The sequence below is a fragment of the Myotis myotis genome, unplaced genomic scaffold (assembly GCF_014108235.1).
Source record: "Myotis myotis isolate mMyoMyo1 unplaced genomic scaffold, mMyoMyo1.p scaffold_m19_p_56, whole genome shotgun sequence".
Classification (NCBI taxonomy): domain Eukaryota; kingdom Metazoa; phylum Chordata; class Mammalia; order Chiroptera; family Vespertilionidae; genus Myotis; species Myotis myotis.
The window spans coordinates 559981-586865 of record NW_023416364.1 but is presented as its reverse complement, the minus strand read 5'-3'; the positions used below and the strand labels follow the sequence as shown (position 1 = coordinate 586865).

General features: G+C 59.5%; 1 protein-coding gene across 2 annotated transcripts in view; it reads right to left on the bottom strand.

Moving 5' to 3' along the window:
• Positions 1-3931: 3931 nt before the first annotated feature.
• Positions 3932-26885, bottom strand: part of ALPK1 (alpha kinase 1) — a 66046-nt gene continuing 43092 nt past the window's right edge. The window contains exons 4-14 of one of the 2 annotated variants that reach the window (XM_036311561.1): positions 24821-25019; positions 20358-20417; positions 18805-18891; positions 18522-18598; positions 17904-17999; positions 16210-16314; positions 10885-12898; positions 6649-6802; positions 5961-6123; positions 5189-5375; positions 3932-4586 (exon numbers count right to left, since the gene is read on the bottom strand). In XM_036311561.1, coding sequence (XP_036167454.1) covers positions 4387-4586; positions 5189-5375; positions 5961-6123; positions 6649-6802; positions 10885-12898; positions 16210-16314; positions 17904-17999; positions 18522-18598; positions 18805-18891; positions 20358-20417; positions 24821-25019 — 3342 coding nt within the window. In that variant the 3' untranslated portion in view covers positions 3932-4386. Of the gene's footprint in view, positions 4587-5188; positions 5376-5960; positions 6124-6648; positions 6803-10884; positions 12899-16209; positions 16315-17903; positions 18000-18521; positions 18599-18804; positions 18892-20357; positions 20418-24820; positions 25020-26885 lie in introns of those variants that run through there. The other variant, XM_036311562.1, reaches the window with a different exon arrangement.

The window sequence follows — 26885 nt, the reverse complement described above, 5'->3', positions numbered from 1 at the left end:
GCTGAAGGGACGGTGGGTTCTACTTAAAGTTTTGGACAGTGACCTTTTCAATTGAGAAGCAGTCATTCACAGTCTGGATTTTTAAAATTTTCTTAAAAAAAAAAAAAAAAAGTGGGTGTGTTTTCTTAAAGATCGCACTTTTGCATAAGAAACATATAATCTTGCCCGGCCTCATGGCTCAGTGGTTGAGCATCGGCCCCAGGAACCAAGAGGTCACTGGTTTGATTCCCGATCAGGGCCCATGCCCAGGCTGCAGGCTCAGTCCCCAGGGTGGGGTGTGCAGGAGGCAGTGGATCCATGATTCTCTGTCATCATTGATGTTTCTCTCTCCCTCTTCCTTCCTCTCTGAAATCAATAAAAGTACATATTTTTTAAAAAAGATGAACTGAAAAGACCCTTGAAGGAAATTAATGTTTTATAAATTCTAACACTCAATCCAGCTTTCAAGGAAGTATTGTTTTCAGGAAGCATTCCACAGGCCGATACGATTGCAGAAGAGACGGCTGTAGTTTCCATGGTGATGAGTGTGATTAATCCTGCATTCCACTCTGTTGGAGATGAGTTCCCTTCATCCCTGCAAAATAAGCCTAGAGTTGTTTTCTCTTTCAACAAAAGTATGTTTCTTTTTTAAAATATGTTTTTATTGATTTTCAGAGAAAGGAAGAGAGAGGGAGAGGGAGAGAGAAACATCAATGATGAGAGAGAATCATGGATCGGCTGCCTCCTGCACGCCCCACCCTGGGGATCGAGCCTGCAACCTGGGCCTGGGCCCTGACCTCCTGGTTCATAGGTGGACGCTCAACCATGGAGCCACACCGGACGGGCGGACTTTGACATCTTAAACTTCCTTTGTCGGAATAATTTATGGCTTTGAGTCTTTGCACAGGCTCCTGGCCTCCACTGCTCCGAACCTTCATACCATAGAAGAGCTTTCCTACGGCATCCGCGGGGGCAAGCCGGCCGCTGCTCAGAGGGGGCCTGCGTCTGGCCAGACCCGTTGGCTCCAGCTCACACACGCCCTGGAGGCCGGGAAGGGCGCAGCTGGCCGGAGCCCGTCTGTGTCCCAGGCCCGCGATGCAGGTGCTCAGGGCATGGTCCAGCCCAAGGGAAGGCCGCGCACGGCCCAGGTGCTGCTGGAAAGGATGCTCCCTGTCGACAGCAGCCGCGTGGGCCCCTGTCATTTGGAAAAGACCATGTCAAGTGTCTCCCAGAAGGGCTCAGCGGCCCCTCTGCTCTGTGATCTGTGCAGGGAGAGAAGGTGGATGCCGCCATCAGTCCCAGCAGAGAACACACACACTCCCTTGCTCCCGTGATTGGCACAGAACATCGTAGAACCGATAGCCAGGGATTGTGACTGAGGTTTGACATCGTAGTTACAGGAACAAAACAGGGCATTCTTTGATTCTCAACCCCTGTGAGTAGAAAACGGTCTGTGCTTGAGAGAGACGGGGGCGCGTCAGAATACGCCCAAACGGTAACCGATGGCGGCGTTTCCAGTAACAGCGCCGCCTACAGCTCACCCGGACCCTGGAGGAGCCACTGCTTCTTTCTCTGCAGCCGTTTCCTTCCCAGGGCGAGGCGAGGCGAAAGGGCAAAGCTCAAACTGAACCCGGAAGTTATCTTACGTCTTAAAAATATGTGGTTATGAAGACATTTTTCTTACATTCATTTGAATCGATGCTCTTATTCAATATAGAGTGAAACCCGGGGGACTTAGTTTTCTTCCTGCTTTTGAAAGTCACTTCTGACAACGAACATAGCACAGCTGCAGGCGTAGCACAGCTGCAGGCGCGGTTCTTGTAAAAATACTATTTTGTGTAACTTGACACCATTTGCTTCGGCTTCGAGACTTAAAGACTCGACCCCAGGCTTCCACTGGGAGCTCATTTCTGTATGAAATTCATTTAAGACGTTACTCCTGGAAGAGCCGTGTTAATGACTCTGACGTACCTGCCCCCAGGAGGTGAACTGCCCCGGGCAGGGCTGCTCATCTGTGGCTGCGTCCCCGTCATTTGCGGAGACAATAAATCAGTGTCCATCGCTGGTGACGCACTGGGCCCCGCTCGCGGCCGAGGCGGCTCCCCCGCAGGTGCATTCTGTGTCGTCGCGTCGTCTCCGGGGAAGCCGTGTCGACGGACGTGACATTCCAGGTCTGTTTTCCTGTTACATTCTCTGCTTTCCACCTTTTCAGCTTCTGTGACGTCCCCACCGGCTGCGAGGGAGCCCTTTGTCTGGGCCACACAGCGAGCTCGCCCCCTTAATCTCCCCCGGAGCACGCGAGCGCCCACACGTCGGGTAATCGGCGTGTCCCGTGCTGATCTCACGTTTCTATGGGAAGGCGGCTCCCGGTCCCGTGATGGATGGCTTGTTCCCGCTGAACAGCAGTCAGGATGGGGAGTGCCCCGGGGGACAGACGGAGGTGCTGGGAACGGGCAGCCCTGACGGCCGCGCTCGGGCGCCGGACAAAGCCTCGGCCGAGAGGATTAGCCACACTCGCCTCGCCTCGTGGCGGCCAAAGCCTGTGCTCCTTGCGCAGCTGCAGAGCTCGGGCTCCTGCGGGTTCTGCACCATCATAACGAGATTTACTTCCCTCTCGCTCTCCCCTGCCTCTCGCCCGTCACACCGAGATTTTAAAAAATATATTTTCATTGACTTCAGAGAGGAAGGGAGAGGAGAGAGAGAGAGAGACATCAATGATGAGAGAGAATCATGGATCGGCTGCCTCCTGCACGCCCCACACTGGGGATCGAGCCCACAACCCAGGCCTGTGCCCTGACCAGGAATTGAACCGTGACCTCCTGGGTCATAGGTCGACGCTCAACCACTGAGCTATGCTGGCCGGGTGGAACTTAGCTTTTTAAATGCTGTCATTTCACCACGCTACATGCAAAAGATTAAAATACAGATTAATTATTTCGTTCAACTTAGAAAAATGCTCGTGGAGTTTTTCTAAAATTGACTTGAAAATTCCCCAGTGACCACCCATTCTCGCTGTGAGACTAAACATGAAAGGGTCAGGAACGTGGCGGCCGAGGGGGCTGAAGAGGCCCCTGTCCCAGGGCCAGGATGGAAACACAACTACACTGGGGAGCATCCCCTGGAGTCACTGACTGAGGCCCCGCCGAGGAGGAGGCTCACAGTGAGGACGGACAGACACCTGGAGGCGTAGGAAGGGTGAGGTCATGAGGGGGGCTGACCCAGCGCCCAGGGTGGCAGGCGGAGAGCGAGGAGGGAGCGCTGGGCTGCGGGAGGGCCTGCTCCCTCAGAAGATCGGGGCCAGGACCCCAGGCTGGGCTCACACCAGAGCCGAGACCCGCGGCCCCTGTAACGTCCACCCGTGAAGGGTGGCAGCAGGGCTGCTGGCCACGGCAGATCCGGGAGCCCGTAGACCAGAGACGGTCGGAGAGAAAGCCACAGTTTCTTTTCTCTTTTTCCCTCTAAACCCAGAGCACAGGAGGTTCATTTGCAGCCACTGACCCTAGGCTTTGGTGCAGGGAGGGAGGCGGGACCTGAAGTGCCCGAGGAGAGGCGGGGAGGGCAGCAGTGGGGGGTCGAGGAAAAGCAGCAGCCGGGAGACCTGCACGTGGCCATGCATACGTGCCCGCAGCGAGCCAGTCATTCCCCTGCGAGGAGCTGGAGTGATTTCTTTTTCCAGTATTGCGATCGCTTCACTGTCATCGTGTTGCTATTTTTAAAAACTTTTAAATCAAATTCAGAGAGTATTCGATTATGCCTCGTTTGCAAAGAGCTTTTTTTAAAAAATATTTTTTATTGATTTCAGAGAGGAAGGGAGAGGGAGACAAACATTAAGGATGAGAGAGAATCAGTGACCGGCTGCCTCCTGCACACCCCACACTGGGGATCGAGCCCACAACCCAGGCCTGTGCCCTGACCGGGGATCAAACCTGACCTCCTGGTTCATAGGTCGACCCTCAACCACCGAGCCACACCAGCCGGATGCAAAGAGCTTTTTTGCTTTTTTACTACGAAATAATTTTAAATGATAAGTATTTTTTTCAGTATCATTTGATATTATAATATGACTTCCCCCTTTATTTTGTTAATAAGATGATTTCCCCCCATTTCTTTAATAAACGTGTCAGTTTGGGTTCTTAAGAAGCAAATACCAAGAAGGGGGTAGACGTGCAGACATTTATTGGGGGAGATGGCCGAGAGGGGTAAGTGGAAGAGGGAGGGAGACCCCAGGGTCTGGCACGGGTCCAAGTGTGAAGCTGAAATGGACTCATCAGTTCCTCTCGCCATCCTTGGCCAGCCCTGCCCCGGGCCCCCAGCCCCCGGGACCAGGCTGCGCTGACCCCTGCGCACCTGGAGGGGGGGACCTGGCCCCCGTGAGCAGCTCTCGAGGCTGCCGCGTCCCCAGAAAGCCTACGAGTGGTTTCGCGTCTCCGTGGGCGGTCTTGTCAGGGAGAGACGCCGGCAGATCTCGTTGCACTGCGCATGCTGGTGGTTGAAGAAGTAGGAGATGCCCCGTCTCCCGAAGTTGGTGGTGACCTCTCTGCGGCCCAGCGAGTGGATCTGGGGGTCCGTCAGGTAGAGCAGCCCCTTCCCGTCACCGGTCACCCAGCCTGCGGAGCAGCACGCGTCTGAGGACGAGGCCTCTGGGCGCCCAGGACGCGTCCCAGAAAAAGAGTTATGTGCTTAACAAAACACGGAGAGCCCGCGTAATGACGTTCTGCTGAGCGAGTGGGTGTTACACGCCAATGATGGCTTGAGGGAGAGTTGAATATTGGATCGTTAAATCCGTCTCCGATCGATACCCAAGGGATGGTTTCCAAGGCACCGGAGAGCAATAAAACGCACCCTCATTGTGACCAAAATCACAGATTGGGTCTTTCTTTCGTGGTTCACACCTTTCTTTGGTGCCTCAGTCGTTAATGTGTATCTTCGTTTGTGTGAGAAATAGTTAGCGAGCGCAGACACTGTACAGAGCACAGTGCTCGGCCCGGGCCCTGCAACACGGGCATGTGCCCTTGACCAGAATTGAACCCGGGACCCTTCAGTCTGCAGGCTGACACTCTAGCCACTGAGCCAAACCAGCCAGGGCTCAAATAGGTTAATTTAATTGCAAGCAGGCACTGCACAATCTGTTAAAGAGTGGTTGGCAGAGGTAGCTGGGAAGCCTCACACGTACAAACACTAAACAGGATGGGTAAGCCCCTGCACGTACCTTGTAAATCTACCACGACATCCCTGTGGTTGGAAAACTCGTAAGAAAAGTGGCCGTAAGCCAAGCCGTATTCGGTGGCTTTGTACTCGGTCTTCACCACTTGCGTGTTATTGGACAATTTCACAAACTCCCCCAGTATGTAAGGCTCCACACTGACACACCCTTTTATCGCCTCGCCCTCTAAAATCTGAAAGACAGAAGCGGGAGGCGTGTGGCGTATGGTGAGGGCACGGGCGAGGGGACGGGTGGATGGTCTGTGAACCTCGGCTTTGCCCGTCAGGAGAATGGCGACTAGACCTGGTTTCCTTATCTGCATGCGAGGTGCCTAACGTTGATGGAATATCATAGAACCTACAGTTATTGTTCTTTCACTGAAATGCTCCTGTCAAACTTGGGCTGTGATGTTTCCTTTTTTATTTTTTTAAATATATTTTTAATGATTTCAGAGAAGAAGGGAGAAGGAGAGAGAGAGAGAAAAAAAAAATCAATGATGGGAGAGAATCATGAATCGGCTGCCTCCTGCACGCCCCACGCTGGGAATAGCGCCTGAAACCCGGGCCTGTGCCCTTGACCAAAATCGAACCCGGGACCCTTCAGTGTGCAGGCCAACCTCTATTCACTGAGCCACACCAGCCAGGGCTCATCATTGATGTTTCTGTCTCTCCCTCTCCCTTCCTCTCTGAAATCAATAAAAATATATTAAAAAAGAGAAATCTGACCTAAGAGGCGTCCATGGGCCCGTCTCCCCAAGCCCTGCCTGCGTCCATCTCACCAGCAGCACCGCGGAGGGGACGTAGAAGATCTGGGTTGGGATCTGCTGCTCATAAAGTCGCTTGTTGAATTCCGTCACGTAGTGCTGGGCGGTCGCCTGGCGCTCCACGTCAGAGAAGTGCAGCCACAGCGCCTTCGGCTCCTTATACGCCTTCCCAACGTACCTACCGTTTAGACAGAACCACCAGGTGACCCCCCCGAGGAGGCGGCCTTCCGGCGTCCGGCTCCACGCTGGGGTCTCCGAACCCGTCCCCTCCCTGCACCGTCCTCTGGGCAGGTGCCCAGGCTCCATGCTCAGGCCCTCACCTGGGCTGCCTCATCTCCGGCCTAAGACGGCTCTCCTGCCTTTTCCCAGGCTCATTCGTTTACTCAGAGTGTGGCTTTCAGAACTGAACTGGACTTTTTACCAGCATTTAAACATTCCTTTTAAATCCTCGCTCAAGGAGGTTTAAAAAATGGATATTTTTATTGATTTCAGAGAGGAAGGGAGAGGGAGAGAGAGAAACATTGATTAGGAGAGAGAATCACTGATCAGCTGCCTCCTGCACGCCCCACACTGGGGATCGAGCCTGCAACCTGGGCAGGTGCCCTGACCTCCTGGGCCATAGTCGACGCCCAACCACTGAGCCCCGCCGGCCGGGCTGAGCAGCCCTTTTCACATGAGTGATGGCGATGTCTGCGATCATTACCTTCCCAGCGTTTCTTCTTGATGGAGATAATGAACCCAAAAGGCGTTCCTCTGTCTGCCCTTCTTCGTCACCTCCAGGTAGTCCCCCAGGTACACAGCAGTCTCCTGGGCCGTCCACAGCTCCGACTTCTTGGAATATTTCAACAAAAGAGCATCTGTGAAAGGAAGAGCAGGTGAAAGCGGATCTGATTTTCCTAGGATGGCACAGTTACCAACACAGCGGAAGTGGCTCAGGGCCCAATCCAGCTGATCTGACGTCTTCAGCTTCTGTATACGTTTCTCAAAGGTTAGCCCTTCCAAGGAGATGAAGAAAAAGTCATCGAAGAGCAATTAACAAGCAGGGCTTCACAAATAAGACGCAGACTAGCCTTGGATTCCCAGACTCTTGTTTGTGGCGGCAACGTGAAGGTAAGGCCAGGGTTTCAGGACGAAAGGAGAGGAGAATAAAAGGCTATTTACTTATTTTTAAATATATTTTTATTGATTTCAGAGAGGAAGGAAGGGGGAGGGAGAGAAACATCAGTGATGAGAGGGAATTATTGATCGGCTGCTGCCTGCACGCCCTCTACTAGGGATCTAGCCTGAAACTCAGCTATGTGCCCTGACCGGGAATTGAACCACGACCTCCTGGTTCCTAGGTCTATGCTCAACCACTGAGCCACGCCAGCCGGTCTAAAGAGAGACACCTCAGAGACATCCTGGAATATGTGCTACAGGCTTGGTCTTCTTCTGATGGCCTGAGGCCTCCAGGTAATGGGTTCCTACCTACGCCAGGTGCTATGGACAGAAATACATCAATGTCTTACCTCAGAGGTCCCAGGCATTCCAGGACCCCTCGATTGTGTGTTAAAGCACCCCCTCATCTTCTCTTTCTTGTTTTGCTTAATTTGGAAAAGCACAATTACTTGAGAAAATATAGCTACTGTACAAAGATATGAACTCACATGGAAAAGGGAAAGATATGAAAAAAATAAGGACCGTCTTCACCTTAAAGAATGAAGAACAGCCTGGCTGGCGTGGCTCAGTGGTTGAGCATCGACCTATGAACCAGGAGGTCACGGTTTGATTCCTGGTCAGGGCACATGCCAGGGGTTTTGGGCTCCATCTCGTGTGGGGCGTGCAGGAGGCGGCAGATCAGTGATTCTCTCTCATCATTGATGTTTTTATCTCTCTTTCCCTCTTCCTTCCTCTCCTATATCAATATATTTAAAGAATGAAGAACAGCGCCAGCAAGAAAGCACCCCTTTGAGGGAGAAACGCAGCATTTTGGGATACTGTGTGATGTCACCTTTACGTGGAATTTAAAAAGAGGTCAGACGGTGGTTCCCAGTGGGGGAGGGGGGCTGGAGGGAGACGGCCAGAAGGTGCAGGCTCAGTGTAAGAGGGGCCAGTCCCCGGACGCTGGCCCCGCTGCGGGCACACAGGGCAGCTGCTAGGAAAGGAAGCCCTCGGATTCTCATCACAAGGAGGAAGCTTTTTCTTCTGTATTTTGTCTTTCTTTCCCATTTATTGTGTCTGCGTGAGAGGGTGGAGTGAGTGAACCCTCTGATCATGTCACCGAACACAGGAGCAGACTGCCATGCTGCCCACCTCAAACTCATACAGTGATGGATGTCTGTGACTCCCCAGTAAAACTGGGGGAATGAAAACCATGCTGATTCCTGGATCCACACCCCGGCCTATGAGATTGGAATCTGGGGTGAGGCCTCGGAAGTTTAGGACTGAGCCCCAGGGGCTCCCGTGGGGTGCCAAGACTGAGAACTACTCAAGAGTCCACTGCTTAGCAACTCACGTTTTCTCATAAAATGCCCTTTGTAGCAGTTTGTTGGGTTTTTAAAAATATTTTCTTTTATTGATTTCAGAGAGGAAGGGAGAGGGAGAGAGAGAGAGGGAAACATCCAGGATGAGAGGGAATCATGGACCGGCTGCCTCCTGCACGCCCCTCACTGGGGACCGGGCCTGCCACCCGGGCCTGTGCCCTGACCGGGAATTGAGCCATGACCTCCTGGGTCCTAGGGTGACGCTCAGCCACGGAGCCATGCTGGCCGGACTGTGTGGTTTGTTCATTCCAGTAGCTGGTCAGTGTCTGGGCTTTATGACGGGTCCCCGGCCGAGAGAAGAACCTTGTTTTGTTCCTTCCTGTGTCACCACCGTGTAGCAGCCCTCCTGGATGCGTGGCCTGGGGGCACCCTCCCAGTCTCGGTACAGAAAGTGACCTCCGGCTGCCCTTTGAGCAGGAAGCAGCTGCTGATTGCGGGGGGGAGGGGGCACATCTGGCCAAGAGCCTCTGGGGGGGTGGGGAGGGCAGGTGCAAAGTCACTGCCCCCCGGAAGGGTGGTGTCTAACTGGTAGATTCTATGCCCTGGGAGCTGAGTGGAGAGATGCTGAGAGGAGTCAGCTGGCTGCTCATGGGAATGAGAGGGGCTATGGCCCCAGCTGGTTTGACTCAGTGGGTAGAGTGTCGCCCTGCGGACTGCTGGGTCCCTGGTTCAATTCCTGGCCAAGGGCACAGGCCCGGGTTGTGGGCTCGACCCCCAGTAGGGGGCGTGCAGGAGGCGGCCAATGATTTGCTCTCATTGTTGATGTTTCTATTTCTCTTTCCCTTCCTCTCTGAAATCAATAAAAATGCATTTATAAAAAAAAAAGGGGAACACGGGGTTCCTGCCTCCCGATGGCCCCGTGTGTTCTATAGCGAGTCCCCAATACGAGGTGGCCCAAGGGGGCGTCTAATCCTGGGAACCTTAGAGCCCAGCAGCCCGAGGCAGGGAAGCCCTGCCGGACACATCGCAGGACACTCACAGAGCAGGACGGAGTCCCCTGAGCTTCAAGTATGGTCACAGCTCTGCAAGGGTGCTTCTGCCTCCTGGCCATGCACCCACCTCCCTGGCCATGCACCCACCTCCCAGGCCATGCACTCACCTCCCAGGCCATGTACCCACCTCCGGGGCCATGCACCCACCTCCAGGGCCATGCACTCACCTCCCAGGCCATGCACCCACCTCCGGGGCCATGCACCCACCTCCCAGGCCATGCACTCACCTCCCAGGCCATGTACCCACCTCCGGGGCCATGCACCCACCTCCAGGGCCATGCACCCACCTCCCAGGCCATGCACTCACCTCCCAGGCCATGTACCCACCTCCGGGGCCATGCACCCACCTCCAGGGCCATGCACTCACCTCCCAGGCCATGCACCCACCTCCGGGGCCATGCACCCACCTCCCAGGCCATGTACCCGCCTCCCAGGCCATGTACCCGCCTCCCAGGCCATGCACCCACCTCCCAGGCCATGCACCCACCTCCGGGGCCATGCACCTACCTCCGGGGCCATGCACTCATCTCCCAGGCCATGCACCCACCTCTGGGGCCATGCACCCACCTCCCAGGCCATGTACCCGCCTCCCAGGCCATGTACCCGCCTCCCAGGCCATGCACCCACCTCCCAGGCCATGCACCCACCTCCGGGGCCATGCACCTACCTCCGGGGCCATGCACTCATCTCCCAGGCCATGCACCCACCTCCAGGGCCATGCACCCACTTCCGGGGCCATGTACCTACCTCCCAGGCCATGTACCCACCTCCCAGGCCATGTACCCACCTCCAGGGCCATGCACCCACCTCCAGGGCCATGCACCCACCTCCGGGGCCATGTACCCACCTCCGGGGCCATGTACCCACCTCCGCGGCCATGCACCCACCTCCAGGGCCATGCACTCACCTCCCAGGCCATGCACCCACCTCCGGGGCCATGCACCCACCTCCCGGGCCATGCACTCACCTCCCAGGCCATGTACCCACCTCCGGGGCCATGCACCCACCTCCAGGGCCATGCACCCACCTCCCAGGCCATGCACTCACCTCCCAGGCCATGCACCCACCTCCGGGGCCATGCACCCACCTCCGGGGCCATGTACCCACCTCCCAGGCCATGTACCCACCTCCGGGGCCATGCACCCACCTCCCAGGCCATGCACCCACCTCCCAGGCCATGCACTCACCTCCCAGGCCATGCACCCACCTCTGGGGCCATGCACCCACCTCCCAGGCCATGTACCCGCCTCCCAGGCCATGCACCCAACTCCCAGGCCATGCACCCACCTCCGGGGCCATGCACCTACCTCCGGGGCCATGCACTCATCTCCCAGGCCATGTACCCACCTCCGGGGCCATGCACCCACCTCCGGGGCTATGCACCCACCGCCCAGGCCATGCACCTGCCACAGGCTGTGTACTTACCATATGCCTGGTGCAGGCGGCTGGGCCTGAACACTCCTGTGCCCTTCAGCCTCTGGAGCAGCCAGTCATGCGTCACGCCTGCCAGGAGCTGTTCCAGGTCATGGGGCTGCAGTGTGCAAGCCTCGAGCGTCTCCTGCCGCGTCTCTCCCGCCAACGACCCGAAGGAACTCCCGCTGGAGTTCAGGAAGGACCAGGGCTCGCCCCCCTCGGAGGATCCCCTGGACGCAGTGGGCAGCCTCCACCAGCTCCCCCAGGAGGAGCCAGAGCTGCCGCTGCCGCTGAGGCTGAGCTGGACGGGCTGGTTCCCCTCTTCCGTGGTGGTGCAGGCCTCCTGGCTCCCGGAGGCAGGGGGCGGCCTCGGAGCGCACGGCCTGGGGCAGCCCCGTGGCCCGGTGGGGTCCAGCAGCTGTCCCCCCTCGTCCACGGTGGAGGCATCAGGGTCCACTTCCTCCTCTTGGACGGGGCCCCCGCTGTGTCCTGACTCGGGATATTGAACGGGCCACGGCGACATGGCAGGGTGACGAGCCATCGCGGGGCTTGCGCCCAGAGAATCGCCCAGGACTCCGTGGGATTCGACGGCTTCTTCTGGGGTCCCCCTGGAGGGGCTCCCTTTAAACGCAGGGCCTGCTCCTGGTGTGCGTCCTGCTCCCGGCTCCTCTCCAGACCTGTGTGCGGCATCGCCACCGACCGCTGGAAACTCGTCCGTTATCTCCAAGGTCTCTTCTGCTTGGAACGAAGGCTGTGTGGCCGCGCTCTGGGGCCCACGGGAACCAGAAGACCCAGACGCAGACCCCAGTGAGGGCCCGGGGTGGGCAGAGGTGCCTCCGGGGCCCGTGGCTCTGCCTGCCCGCCTTGCCTCTGGGCCTCCCTCCTCCAGCCCGGCCCCGGGGGCCACGTGATCGCCCACGGTGCTCCCAGGAGGGCAGGCGGCCAAGGGCGTGTGACTGGGAGAGGACTCGGAAGGGCCATCCTCGGGCGCTGGGAAAGAGAGGCCTCGAAGCTCCGAAGACAGAGCACGCACAGCTGCACTGTCCCCACGGCTGCCCGGCTCTCCCATCCCAGCAGCGGGCCCCCGAGTGTCCACAGGGCGTTCCCTGCCGGGCGCTCGGCGGGGTGACCTGTTGTCCATGTGGGCGTCCACCTCCTCCCAGCTGGAGGAGGAGCTGCACCCGGACAGCCTGCTCCAGGGACTGGAGCTCCCGCTGCCACTCGGAGCAGCGTCCCCACCGCCGTGGCCTCGCAACGCGGCCTCGGTCTCCACGTCTGGGTCCAGGGAGGCCGGGAACGCGTCCGAATGGATCCAGTCCCTCCTCCCCGCCCGCTGGGGCGCCTCCAGACTCCTCGTAGCCGCCTGGGAGGGAGACAGCCCCCTGCCTGTTTGGAGACACGGCCCGCCCTCAGCACTCACGGAGTCCGTGCCCCGTGTGTCCGTGCTCAGTGCCGTGATGCAGACGCCCGTGTCTGGAGCCTTCTGTTCATTTTTCTTGTTTCCACAGATGCTTTCAAACACTCCACACACCGAGGTGTGGTGCTGGGCGTGGGCCTGGAGGACCGCCTGGAAGTCCACGCGCCCCAGCAGGAGGGGCCTGTCCAGCCCGCATGTGAAGCCTGCGGGGACGTACGCCCCGTCTTCCAAACTCGGGAAGCTCTGAGCCTGTAGCAGGTCCTTCACCTGCGCGATCCCACGCATGATCTCCCCAGAGAGCGCTGCCCGTTCCGGGGCTGCGGCTGCTGCGCCGAAGGTGTACAGCTTCCCCATGGCCTCGCGGCAGAGCCGGCGGGCGGCGCGGCCCGGCCCCGTGTCCCCGTGGAGCCGGCGGTGCACCGTGCAGAGGCCGAGCGCGGCCCTGAGGAAGCTGTGCAGCTCCTGCCTCCCGGGCACCGGCTCGTCCCCGCGCCGGGTGAGGAGGCCGATTTCAAAGGCCTCTCTGGCGTCGCCCAGATATGCCGCCCGCATCCCGGGGGGACAGGCGCTGGCGCTGGTGTAGGACAGCAGGCAGGTGCCCCGGATATTCTGGGAAAACACCAAACACAAAGGGCGACATGGAGTTGGAAACTGGAGGTGACACGGGAAAACCTCTCATTCCCAGAGGACAGTGGTGAGAAATGCTGTGGAAAAGTAAACACTGTGATGTAGGACCCCGCGCGTGGGCCACGGGCACTCGGCGGAAAATACACAATCGAACGTGGAAGTAAGACCCTGAGGTCTTGTCCGGCCGGCGGGGCTCAGCGGTTGAGCGTTGACCTGTGAACCAAGAGGTCAGAGTTCGATTCCTAGTCAGGGCACAGGCCCGGGTTTCAGGCTCCATTTCCGGTGGGGGGCGTGCAGGAGGCAGCCGATCAATGACTGTCATCATTGATATTTCTCTCCCTCTCTCTCCTTCCTCTCTGACATCCATGACATTATCCTATCTAATAAAAGAGAAACATGGTAATTAGCCGTACCTCCGCTACCCTTCCCATTGGCTAATCAGGACGATATGCAAATTAACTGCCAGCCAAGATGGTGGCCAGCAGCCAGGCAGCTTGAAGCAAACATGAGGCTTGCTTGCTTCAGTGACGGAGGAAGCCAACGTTCCCCGCCTGCCCCTGCCGGCCTCTGAGCTTGCAGTTTGAAACATTGTTACAAATATAGAATCTAAACAAAATCCCAGAAACCTGCTTTCAGCCAGCCGGGATCTCAGAGCTGGAGTTGAAACAGTGTTTCGATTATAGAACCCAAACAAACCAGATACCTGCTTTCAGCAGCTGAGGCCTAAGAGCTGGAGCCAGAGCTAAAGCTGGCCCAGAATAAAAAAAGAAAAAGAAAGAAAGGAGCGGTTGGGAGCTTCAGTCACCCGCCAGCCTGAAAACAGCCCTCAGCCCCTCACCCAGACTGGCCAGGCACCCCAGTGGGTACCCCCACCCTGAAGGGGGTGTGACCAGCTGCAAACAGCCATCATCCCCTCATCCAGGCTGGCCAGGCACCCCAGTGGGGACCCCCACCCTGATCCAGGACACCCTTCAGGGCAAACCAGCCGGCTCCCACCTGTGCACCAGGCCTCTATCCTATATAGTAAAAGGGTAATATGCCTCCCAGCACCGGGATCAGCGGAGCCGCGAGGCCTCCTGGCACCGGGATCAGCGTGACAGGGGGCAGCGCCCAAACCCGCTGATTGCCCTGCGGCTCTGTGTGTGACAGGGGGTGGCGCTGCAACCTCCTCATCAACCCTGCCTTGAGTGTGACAGGGGGCGGTGCCTCAACCCCCCAATCAGCCCTACCCTGAGCGTGACTGAGGGTGGCATCACAACCTCCCGATCTGCCCTGCTCTGTGCATGACAGGGGGCAGCGCCCCAACTCCCTAATCGGCCCTGTTCTGAGCCCGACCAGGGGCTGCACTTAGGGATTGGGCCTACCCTCTGCCACCTGGGAGCAGGCCGTCATCTCCCGAGGGGTCCCAGACTGCGAGAGGGCACAGGCAGGGCTGAGGGACCCCCCCTCCCCCCCCGAGTGCACAAATTTTTGTGCACCAGTCCTCTAGTCTTATATAATAAAGAGGTGATATGCAAATTAACCCTCATGCCCTCACAAGATGGCTGCCTATGATCAGACCGGCAGGGGGGTTAGTGAGGGGTGACCAGGCCGGCAGGGGGTGCAGTTAGGGGTGACCAGGCTGGCAGGGAGGGAGCAGTTGGGGGCAACTAGGCTGGCAGGGGGTCAATCAGGCTGGCATGCAGAGGCAGTGAGGGGTGATCAGGCCAGCAGGGGGGCATTTAGGGGTGACCAGGCCAGTGGGGGGGGGAAGTTAGGGGTGACCAGGCCATCAAGTGGGGCAGTTGGGGGCAATTAAGTCAGTAGGGGGGCAATTAGGGGTGACCAGGCCAGCAGGGGGGCCAGTTGGGGGTGACCAGGCTGGCAAGGGGGCGGTAAGGGGTGACCAGACCAGTGGGGGGCAGTTTGGAGTGACCAGACCAGCAGAGGGGGGCAGTTGGGGGCGATTAGGCTGGCAGGGGGGCCAGTGAGGGGTGACTAGGCTGGCGGGGGGGGGGCAGTTTGGAGCGACCAGGTCAGCAGAGGGGGGCAGTTAGGGGTAACCAGGCCGGCATGCAGAGGCAGTGAGGAGCGACCAGGCAGGCAGGTAAGTGATTAGGAGCCAGTGATCCAGGATTGTGAGAGGGATGTCTGACTGCAGGATGTCGGCACCCAGATTGGAGGGGGTGCAGGCTGGGCTGAGGGGGTGGATTTCGTGCACCGGACCTCTAGTATTTATATATAAAAAGAACCTGAGGCCTTTCTGGTGACGGGGAGGAGGGCCCGGAGGTCTGAGTGGCCGCTAAGAGCTGCCCATGACCCACTCCTCCCGTAGCCTCAGACTCTTTGATTAAAGGTGTTACTTACATTTGTTGTTGCTGTTAATTTCAGCAAAGAGTCCATACGTCGGACATGAAAGTTTCTCTATGCAAATAAGGCTTCTGTGTTTACACATTATTCTTTCAATAATAATCCACACGATAGGCGAGTGGCTTCCACACCCCTCGGTGCACTTCAGCCCCCTGGGTATTTCAAGAATCAGGGTTCGGGGAATCCCAGCAACTGGCACATACAGTGGGGCCTCGACTTACGAGTGTCCCAACTAACGAGTTTTTCGAGATACGAGCCGTCTCTCGGCCGATGTTTTGCTTTGAGTTGCGAGCTAAAATTCGGGTTACGAGCCAGCTTCAGATACCCCACCGCTAGTTGGCGCAGCCAACGTCACCGTGAATGCCACATCAGCCCAGCATCACGCGTCTCACTCGTTCACTTTATGATTTGACATACGAGTAATTTGAGTTACGAGCTCCGTCATGGAACGAATTAAACTCATAAGTCAAGACCCCACTGTACAGGGTTGAGGGAGGGGCCCGGGAAGGTGTGTTTTAAAAAGGCTCCTATGGCCCGGCCAGCATGCTCAATGGTTAGAGCATCTGCCCGCACATGGAAGGGTCTCGGGGGCACGTACCTGGGTTGCAGGTTCGATCCCCAGCCCCAGTCGGGGCACATGCAGGAGGCAACCAATCCATGTGTCTCTCACATCGATGTTTCCCTCGCTCTCTCCCTTCCACTCTCTAAAAATCAATGGGAAAAATGTCCTCAGGTGAGGATTAACAATCAATCAATCAATCAATCAATCAGCAGGCTGTGAGGGTCATTCCAGGTGCCGGGGACACTGCTCCGGAGCAGATGGTGTCGGGGCCTCCGGCTGGATTAAAGGAGCCCCCACCAGGATGTCACCACCCGCCCCATAAACCTCCCGCACAGCGTCCGACCGTGTTATCCGACCAGACCCGCCCCTCCCGCCTCCTCACCATGGCCGTGAGCACGAAGAGGGGCGTGTAGGGGCTGAAGGCAGCAGCCAGCTTGCAGGCTTCGGCGGCCGACAGCAGGCGGTGGGCACAGTCCTGCGTCAGGCCCTGGGAGAGAGTGGGGCCATGGGCCGTGCCCACAGTTGTTCATCCATCAGCCAAAGACAGACTGTGACACCCCGCCCCCCACTTCTCTTCCAGATTCCCGGGGATGCCCCAGCCCCCAGCAAACTGTTCAGAGCTGTGCCCAGAGAGGGGCCGCCCCCCACACTCAGCCTCCACCCCCCCCCCCCCCCGGCCACGTGGGCAGGGCCCAGGTGCCCAGCGGCTTCCTCCCCACAGGCCCCCTGGAGGGACTCGGCCCACTTCGCAGCCACGTTAATGGCTGGCTTCCGAGTCATCCTCAGCCCTTTCATTTATGGTCTCGTGGCAACAGGGCTCCCCATTGATTCTAGAAACACGTGCTGCGCGCTCTGTGCATCAGGCTCTGTGTTAGGCACAGGGACGCACAGGGAGCTGCCTGAGGGAGGGGATCAGACATCAGCGCAGGTAAGATGCTGGTGGCAGGGCCGGGGGCCGGGGCGACGTCAGAGGCCCCTTCCCTGGAGGAGGGACGGAGCCCCGCCCTGTTTGTCCGACAGCAAGAGTGGCAGCTACGATTCTGACTCCGGTCGCTGCCAACAGCCGTGTCCTCAGGCGGCAGAGCGCTGAGCGCCGTGACTGCCGTCACTCGGGACTTAACGGAATTGGCAACATCGGGGATCGTATCCAAGTCTCACTTTCCGCCCCGCCGGCGGGGCTCAGTGGCTGAGCGTTGACCTATGAACCAGGTCAGGGTTCGATTCCTGGTCAGGGCACAGGCCGGGGTTGTGGGCTGGATCCCCCATGTGGGGCGTCAGCCTGTGGACTGAAAGGTCCCAGGTTGGATTCCAGTCCAGGGCACACGCCCGGGTTGCAGGCTCCATCCCCAGTGTGGGGCGTGCAGGAGGCAGCCGATCCATGATTATCTCTCATCATGGATGTTTCTCTCTCTCTCCCTCTCCCTTCCTCTCTGAAATCAATAAAAACCTATTTTTAAAAATCTGCATTCCCATGCAGGGCAGGGAGCAGGTCTCTGTCCCCGCGGGACCCTGCTCAGCCGGAGACCCGGCTCTGCCTCCTGGCGGCGGCCCATGCACTCGCCTCGTGTCTCTCTGGGCCTCGGCCGCTCCTCTCTAACGGGGGCGGAGGGGAGGGGGGCGGGTGCGTTCTGCTCGGAGGATCTCCCGGGGTCACAGGCAGACACGGCCTTCCTGAGCTGTGACCGCGTGTAACTGTTCGGAATCGTCCTTGCTGAGGGCAGGGGCTCCACGTTTGGACGACGATGATGAAAGTTTTAAAGTTCCTGCCCCTTGAGGCGGCCCAGGTGTGGACACTGGGTTTGGTGAAAATTTGAAAGTGGGCGTACGGGGTTCCAAGCGTTGATCACTGTGGGGAGGTCGCGGGTTCCCTCGCCCGTCGCTGTCCGAGTACAGACAGCGTGCCAGGGCTGGGACGATAGAGCGCCAGGTGGCGGGGGAACTGGGAGCCCGATGTCCCCCCAGGGGGAGGCGCTGTCCCCCCCAACCCCCAGTTCCCAGGCGGAGCGCAGGTCAGACCGTCTACGGGGGCGGCCGCTTGGCACCGGGATTGGCAAGTGAGAGTCAAGCGACAGTTACCAAGGCTGCGTGGGGGTTGTTTTTGAACTTCTCGTAGTCGTGCTCGCTCATGGCCACGAAGACGTCGGCCAGTATCCCCAGCGAGGTGGAGATGCCCTGGGAGGAAGCAGAATCCCGTCAGCGCAGCTCACAGCCCGGCCGGGCCTCCAGCCCTCGCCCGAACCATCGCTTATTGTTACTGTCATTGTCGTGACCCTAGAAACGCTTCTGAATTGGATGCCGGAGGGACTGGCGGCCGAGCCCTGGCCCCCTGAGGACAGGACCCAGCGGGAGCACACGGCTGGCTGGCGGGGCTCGGCTGGGTGTCCGGCAAGCGTGTCCGTACTGAGGCCTGGCCCGGGGTCAAGGCCCGTGTCTGCTGCAGCTGCGGGCTTGCGGGTACGAGCCCAAGGGGAACGAGCCGGAGTCACACACACGAGGCCTCGGGCAGGGACCCAGCCCTGCTCTCGCTTCCCGCGTGACGACAATATGGAAACAGCAGACCCCGTCTCTGCCCTGGTGCCCTGAGCCCAGGCGGGGTGATGCCCACACGCTGGTGCCCTGAGAGGCGACACACGGAATCGTGTGCAGGAGCGAACCAGCAGGACAAACAGGACAGGAGACACGTGCACGGCCCACCTTCCTGTCGGGCTGAGGAAGCGTCAGGTACCCCACAATCGAGGCCCGGATTAGCTCCGCTGCTTCATACCACATCCCTGGAAAAGGGACACGGGCTAGGTCTGTGTCCTCGAGAGAAAACGCCTTGAAACCGACAGAAAGGAGCTTCCTCAGCTCCAGATGGACAGGGGTCAGGTGGACAGGGGCCGGGTGGACATGAGACCCTGTACCTCGTGCAGGCGGGGGCATGGGGCGGGGCGTGGGGCGGTGCGTGGGGCGGGTAGAGGGGAGGAAGGGGGCGCACCCAGCTTCTGCAGGATCTGCCCTCGGATCTGCACGCAGACGGACTGCACCAGGACCCGGTCGCTCTCGTGTCTGTAGAGCCAGGAGCCTGCGATAAAGGAGGCCTCGAATCAGGACAGGGACGCGTGAAACCCCACTGCCCATGGCGGCCCCGGAGCCCTCGGGACACAGATGGAGAGGCCCCTCGTCTGCACGTGGGGGGAGGCCCAGGAACGGCTCCTCCCTTGCCACCTCCCCCTCCGTCCCCGCTGAGAGGGCACGTTCTGTGCGGGACCCACTTCCCTGGCTCCGAGGGGACTGGCTGCTTCCCCTGCCCGGCCTCAGCGCAGTCCTGTTGCTGCAGGGCCGCGGGGAGTTCGCCCACGGTGACGCCCGTGGCCGTGGGCTGTCCTGAGCGAGGCGGGCGGGTCCCGTCCACCCAAACACGGACCGGAGGCAGGGAAGGGCCAGGACTCCCCCGTGAGCCTGTCTGGGAGCACGGCAGGGCCAGGCTGCCACGGGGCTGGAGCGGGGCAGTGCGAGTGGCGGTGGTTTCTCTCGTGAGGAGGGTAAGGCTGGGGAGAGGCCCCGCACGCTGAGGGTCACGGATGAGCAAAGGGGTGGGGAGGCAGGTGTGGACGCCGCCCGCTCAGACCCACTGGGACACCCTCCTCACTAGTCTGCCATGTCACCTCTGTGTTCACCCAGCTTCTAATCCCGGTGTGTGCGACTGTGTGTGCATGCGTGGGGGTACGTGTGCATGTATACACGCGCGTCTCTCTGCATGCACAGGCATATGTGCATGTGAGGGCACATGTACACATGCACACACATCTCTGCACACGCGGGCATGTGTGCACGTGTGGACACATGTGCATGTATACACATGTGTCTCTGTGCGCAGGCATGTGTGCGGGCACATGTGCAGGTGTGTCTCTGTGTGCAGGCATGTGTGCATGTGTGTGGGCATGTATGCAGGTGCACGCGTGCAGTGAGCAGATGAGAAACGTGCATGCTGCATGCTGGTGAGGGCGGCCACGCTGAGGGGTGTGGGGTCCGTATTTGTACTTCAAACTGCCTCTCGCTGGGAACGCCCGCCAGTTCGAAGGCCCTGGGCTCCTGGCCGAGCAGACTGAGCGTAAACTGCTGCGAATTGTCGTCGACTCGCCGGACACTTGCTGGCCGGATTCAGACCAGCATCCGGAGGCTCAGCGACTTGTGTCCCAGCCCCCGGGACTTACTTGCTTTCATGTGGGATTCAGTATCCGCCTGGCCCGGCGCTCAGTTGGTTGGAGTGTCATCCCGTACCCCCAAAAGGTTGTGGGTTCGATTCTGGTCAGGAGACATGCCCGGGTTGTGGGTTCGATCCCCAGTCTGGGCGCGTGCAGGAGGCAACCTGATCGATGCTTCTCTCTCACGTCGATGTTTTTTTCTCTCCCTTCCTCTCTCCCTACCATCAATTTAAAAAACTTATCCTCGGGTCAGGATTAAGCGCATACATTAAAAAATATCGGGTCATTCAGCCACAGCCTGGAGGCCTGAGGGCGGAGGCGCGGGGAGACTGGGCGCCCTCACCTGTTGCTCCCTTGTTGCTGATCAAACTGCTCAGGATGACCTCGGCTTTTAACAGTTTCCCTGAAAAGAAGCACACGGATGCCTCACGGTCAGCTCTGCGCACACGCTTTACACACAGTCCACCCTGACACGCCACGGCAGGGCCACGGCCGCGGGGAAGCGCTCCGTGTCCACGTCTGACACCAACACCGTCAGCGCGTGCGAGAGGGGAAGGATGGCCGGTTCTCAGGAGTCGGGGGGTGGGGCGGCTCGTGTCTGACATGCGGTCAGGGTCGCACATGAGGACACAGCACGGATCCGACCTCCGCGTGAGGACTGGACAGCTGGCGGGCGAGCAGGGCTGCTGCAGGACCTGCTCCAGGAAGGGCTCTTAGGGCGTGGGAGGTTCTTTCTAAACTTCTCACCGTGTCGGTTCCCGCCACGTGGGAGGGGCCCCACCTGCAGCGGCTGTTTCTCCGTAAGCGGAAACGCGATCACTGACTGTCCCATCCGCCCCTCCTCCACGCCCTCTGTGACCGGCCCCTGGGACGCCTCGAAGTGACTTTTGCTCTGTCTGCCTTGGGCACCATGGTCTCCTGACGGACCCTCGAACGTGCCCGGCCAGTCTGCCCTGCAGTCTGTGTGTTTGCATCATTCTGGTCTGGAATTTGTTCGTCCTGAATCTCTGTAAGGCTCCGGCCGCCCTCCTCAACCCCGGCTCGGATGTGACTGTCGCTAAGGCCCGCCCCCCGGCCTTGGTTCCACCGCACAAGGTGCCCACCTGGCGCTACGCTCTGTCCCCGAAGCAGGTCACACACGCCGTTCTGCGGGGGGACCTGCCAGCCCCTCACCACGGGCTGGGCCTCGCGTGTCTTCCCTCCTCCTCCAGCTAAACTGTCCTGACCTGCTGGGACCCAACCAGTACCTTCATGCTCGCTCCCCGCGCTGCCCTGTGCTTTAAGCAGACTATTTAAAAATACATATTTTTATTGATTTCAGAGACTAAGCGAGAGGAAACATCAATGACAAGAGGGAATCATGGACCGGCTGCCTCCTGCAAGCCCCACACTGGGGATCGAGCCCGCAGCCGGGGCCTGTGCCCTGACCGGGCGTTGAACCGTGACCTCCTGGTTCCTAGGCCGAGGCTCAGCCAGTGAGCAGCGCCGGCCTGGCTGAGCAGACGACTTTTAGGCCGCGTGTTTCTTGGGTGTATTTCTGTCCTTTCCGGGTTTGGGGCGCCTGCTTCCTGACTGTGTCCGTGCTGTGCCCTCGCGTGCTGCTTGTGGACTGTGACCTCAGGCGCCCTGGCGGGCGGTCCCCCGGGGCCCGGTGCGCACTTCTCTGGAGCCCAGGTTTGCACGCGCCCTGCCGGGCCCTGGACACTCCACCCTGAGCTGTTTGGTGGGGATTCCCGTGGAGCGGGCACACTCAGGCTCCACACACACGTTCGGCAAAGACGTGAGGTTTTGCTTCCTTTGGGGGATTTTTTTTGGCTCCCACCCAAGGCGGGGGCAGCTCGCAGGCCTCCCTGTCACAGGGCGGGCAGCTGGGGCTGTGCAGACCTCGGAGGGTCCAGCTTCTGCAGGTGTCTCACACCCACGGCTCTGTCTCTGCCCCGCACAGAGCGGGGCTGGCCCTTCCCTGGGACCGGATCATGTGTTTCTGCGTCTGCTGCTCTGACTGAGCCTGCCGGGTCTCGGGCGCTTGGACGTCTAAGTCACTGTATCTGTGACGGGGGAAGGTCCTTGTGTGTCAGCTTCCGTGCAGAGGGAGCTGGCGGGAGCTTTCACTGCGGGGAGAGGCGTGACTCTGAGTTTCCGGGAACTGGGCGGGTCAGGGTGGCGCCTCTGGCCCGACGCCCACACACTGACCACTGGCCTCTGGGGGTGTTTCGGTTGGACGCCAGGAAGGCGGGTCCCGGGGACAACAGGAGGACCCGCCGTTCCCTCTCATGGCACTGAGCCCTGTCGCCGTGACAATGCATGACTCCCCCTCTGCACGGGGTCCGAGGCCGAGGGCGGAGCCTGCAGCCGGGATAGCTCCTCCCGGTCCCTCCAGGACGAGGCAGCCCAGGCCGGTGGCGGCTCCAGAGACTTTCGGGCAGACGTTTGCACATGAGCACCAAGGGCTGGCTGTGCCTCTCGGGGCCCCTCTGAGTGTCCTTCAGGCAAAACAGCCCCACCTGTTGGGGCGTAAGATGGGACTCTCACCCCGGACACGGCCTGTGGGCCCTGCTCCGGGGCCCCCACGCTGGCATCACCAGACAGTTCCCCATGGAGCACAGCTCCTCAGAGACAGGACAGCAGAACCAAACAACAAACAAAAGCAAAAGTTATCTCGGTCTGCGTGGCTCAGCGGTGAGTGTCGACCTATGAACTAGGAGGTCACGGTTCGACTCCCAGTCAGGGGGTCAGGACACAGGCCTGGGTTGTGGGCTCCATCCCCAGTGGGGGGCGTGCAGGAGGCAGCCGATCCATGATTCTCTCTCATCATTGGTGTTTCTCTCTCTCTCTCCCTCTCGCTTCCTCTCTGAAATCAATAAAAATATATATTTTTTAAAAAGGCAAAAAGTTAGGCTGCGTAAAGCAAAGCTGTCAACGCATCTACTCCCCACTGGAACTCACCCCCATGGAACCCCACCCCACGGGACCCCACCCACGGGACCCCACCCCACAGAACCCCACCCCACCCCACGGGACCCCACCCCACGGGACCCCATCCCATGGAACCCCATCCCACGGAACCCCACCCCAAGAAACCCCATCCCACGGAACCCCACCCCAAGAAACCCCACCCCAAGAAACCCCACCCCACAGGACCCCACCCCACCCCACGGGACCCCACCCCACGGGACCCCACCCCATGGAACCCCACCCCAGGGGACCCCACCCCATGGGTCCCCACCCCACGAAACCCCACCCCTATCCCCAACCCCATCCCCACCGCCCACAGCAGCGCCATGCACCCCACACGAAGGTGCCACACCAGCTGTGTCCCCACAGGGCTCTCCCCACGCGCCACAGCCACCTGCTGCCATCGCAGGGACCTTGGTCCTCGGGGTCCCTCAGACCCACAGGCTATAAAATGCCCCAGAGCAGGACACGGAAAGGAAGGGACTCTCCCCAAGGTCAATGCTGTCCCACAACCCCTCTCGTGAGTAAATAAGGGGGGAGGGGCACACGGATGCCAGCTGTGCACGGGGACGGAGGGCCCGGGAGCTCGGCCCTCGCTGCAGCAGTGTCCCCGGGGCTGTGGTGAGGGCAGCTCCTTGTCCAAGACACCAAGGTGCAGGCATCAACCTCCCAGAGACCAGGGTTATCCAGACAAGAGCCTCAGCCTCAGCCACAGCCTCAGCCACAGCCACAGCCACAGCCACAGCCTCAGCCACAGCCACAGCCTCAGCCTCAGCCACAGCCACAGCCTCAGCCACAGCCACAGCCTCAGCCACAGCCACAGCCACAGCCTCAGCCTCAGCCTCAGCCTCAGCCACAGCCTCAGCCACAGCCACAGCCACAGCCACAGCCTCAGCCTCAGCCAGCCTTGTCTCTGGTGGGGCAGCTCCCATGGTCCTCGATTCTTTCACTCATGGACAGGAGAGCGGCGGCCGCATGTTTCTAATCCTCATGTTGTCGGGAATTAAAGACTGACTGAGCCTGTGGAGGGGACCCACTGCACACACCGGCCGGCCCCTCCGCTCTGCCCTCCGTTACCCCGAAGTCACAGACGAGCCTCCCTCTCCATTCCACTCACAGGGGCAGGAGGGGAACAGGCGCTTTAAGCAAATTGGGGGGCAGTGCCCATGTCCCGTGTCCCATGTCCTGTGTCCCATGTCCTGTATCCCATGTCCCATGTCCTTTATCCCATATCCTGTATCCCTTGTCCCATGTCCTGTGTCCCATGTCCCATGTCCTTTATCCCATATCCTGTATCCCATGTCCCATGTCCTGTATCCCATGTCCCATGTCCTGTATCCCATGTCCCATGTCCTTTATCCCATATCCTGTATCCCATGTCCCATGTCCTGTATCCCATGTCCCATGTCCTGTGTCCCATGTCCCATGTCCTTTATCCCATATCCTGTATCCCATGTCCCATGTCCTGTGTCCCGTGTCCCATGTCCTGTGTCCTGTGTCCCGTGTCCCGTGTGTGTGACGGGAGCCTCGGGTACTCCGTGTGCTTGTCGGGGGCCCTCCAGCAAGGAGCTGGGCCCAGGGAGGAAGAATTCTAACCTGCTGCTCACAGGCTCCTCTCAAAGTGCAGCAATGCAGCCCTCTGTCCGAGAGCAGCGGACGGCTTTGTGAGGAGACAAAAGCTCCAACTAGCTCCCACCCTTGCACGATTTTCTCTGCGCTCTGGCCCTGCAAGCAGGTCTTTGTGCCAGGGGAGGGGTGGGAGGGGAGGAGTGGGGGACAGGCAGGAGGGGCGGCAGGGCGGCCCCATCCTCAGGGTCAGGTCGGCCAGGACGGGCGGGCAGGTGCGCCTACCTGCGTTGAGCGCCACGCGGGCCTGGCGGATGACCAGCTGCGGGGCCAGGGGCGTGCTGGGCCACCGCCGGTGCAGCGCCTTGGCGACCCGCAGGAGCGGGCGGGACGCGTCGAGCCCGTAGAGGAGCCGGTCGCTCAGGAACAGGACGGCTGCCGCCGTGGCACCGTCCCCGTCGAGGATGGCGGCCTTCAAGGACACCTGGAGGTCATGCAGGGACACAGTGAGCCCGAGAGACGTGGCACCTGCCCCAGAGAAGAAGGCCGGGAACAAGCCTGGTCTTTGGGGTGTTTTTTTTATCAAACAGGAGCATTGCACCTGGCTGGTGAGGCTCAGTGGATAGAGTGTCGGCCCGGGGACTGAAGGGTCCCGGGTTCAATTCCAGTCAAGGGCACGTACCTGGTGTGCAGGCTCCATCTCTCACCCCGGTGGTCGGGGCGTGTGCGGGAGGCAACCAACAGATGTGTCCCCTCACATCCATGTTTCTCTCTGTCCCTCACCCTCTGTTCTGTTTTCTCTAAAAATCAATGGGGGACACCCTTGGGGTGAGGAGTAACGAAAGGAAGGGAGGGAGGAAAGAGGGGGGGAGAGAGAGAGAGAGAGAGAGAGAGAGAGAGAGAGAGAGAGAGTCTGTATTAGGCAACTGGGCCGAAGAAAAAACATCAGGCAAAGGCCAGTCCAGCTGCGGGAATGACAATACTCCTTCCCTCCCTTTCCCCACGCATTCCTGAATTACACACGTGATAGGCGTGTTTCCTCACACCACAGGTGAACATGGAACACACCCTGTTTCCCACCCCTCCTCTCCGCCATGTCACTCCTTTCTGCCCGGGCCCTGGCCCAGGGGCGGCTGACCGTCCGGCTGGCACATGGGGGAAGGACCTGGCGGCCCTCTCTCTCGGGAAGGAGCCGACCGAGGCAGCAGGATTCCCGTGCACACCCGTCTCACCTGGAGAGCCGCCCACCTGGGGTGTTCGCTTGGCCCCGCCCTTCCTGTGACGGGTTGGGGTGCCCACACACTCCCCAGGCTCACAGAGCAGACCCCTGTGCTGCGCACAAAGTTTTCTCTTCCAGCTCGGCCTTGACCTGAACTAGAGGTAAACGCGATCTCGTCTGCCCACGCCTTTTGCTGAGGAAGCTCTTTCCGCCTCCGGGGCCCAGGAGGGGGAGGAGGTGTCATTTGTCCAATCCTCCAAGCACCCCGCCATTCCCACTGCCCGAGAGACCGTGGCTTCCTTTGAAGCAGCCGTGATGTCGCTACTTGACCTTGATCCCCACCTCCCCAACCTTGACCCACCGACCCAACCTTAACCCACCTCCCTGACCTTGATCCCCACCTCCCCAACCTTGACCCCACCTCCCCGACCTTAACAACACCTCTCTGACCTTGACCCACCTCCGACCTTAACACCACCTTCCTGACCTTGACCTACCTCCCTGACCTTGGCCCCATCTCCCCACCCACAGGCAGTTCACGTCTATGCTACAAGGACCCGCCTTATGCAGGCTCCATGGCTCTCTGGCCTGGCTTGAAAACAATAACTCTATTAATCGGAGCGAAGAAACAGAGAGAATTTGCCAGTGACAGGACGGAGAGGAGCAGAAAGGAGGGTGCAGCTGAAACAGATTTATGGGCAACACCAGACCGAAGATCCAGGAACGCAAACCCGCCTTCTCGTCAGCGCGGCCCCTCGAGCTACGTGCGCGTCTTCATAGGAAAACGCACCCCAGTCTCTGCGTTTGCTGGAGCCTCCGTTCCTTCCACTGACACCACCTGACGACCTCGGGGCGGCAGACTTAGCCTGGGGCGTGTCAAGCAAGCCACCCCCCGAAGAACCCAGGGTTTAAATGTCAACAACTCATCACAGACTGTGAGTTCACAGATGGCAAATAGCCCTGGCTCAGTTGGTTGGCGCGTCGGCTCCAGATGCCCAAAGGTTGAGGGTTCGGTTCCCAGTCAGGGCACATGCCTAGGCTGCAGGTTCAGTCCCGGTTTGGGCTCGTGCAGGAGGCAGCGGTGGATGTTTCTCTCTCACATCCACGTTACTCTTTCCCTCCCCCTCTCTC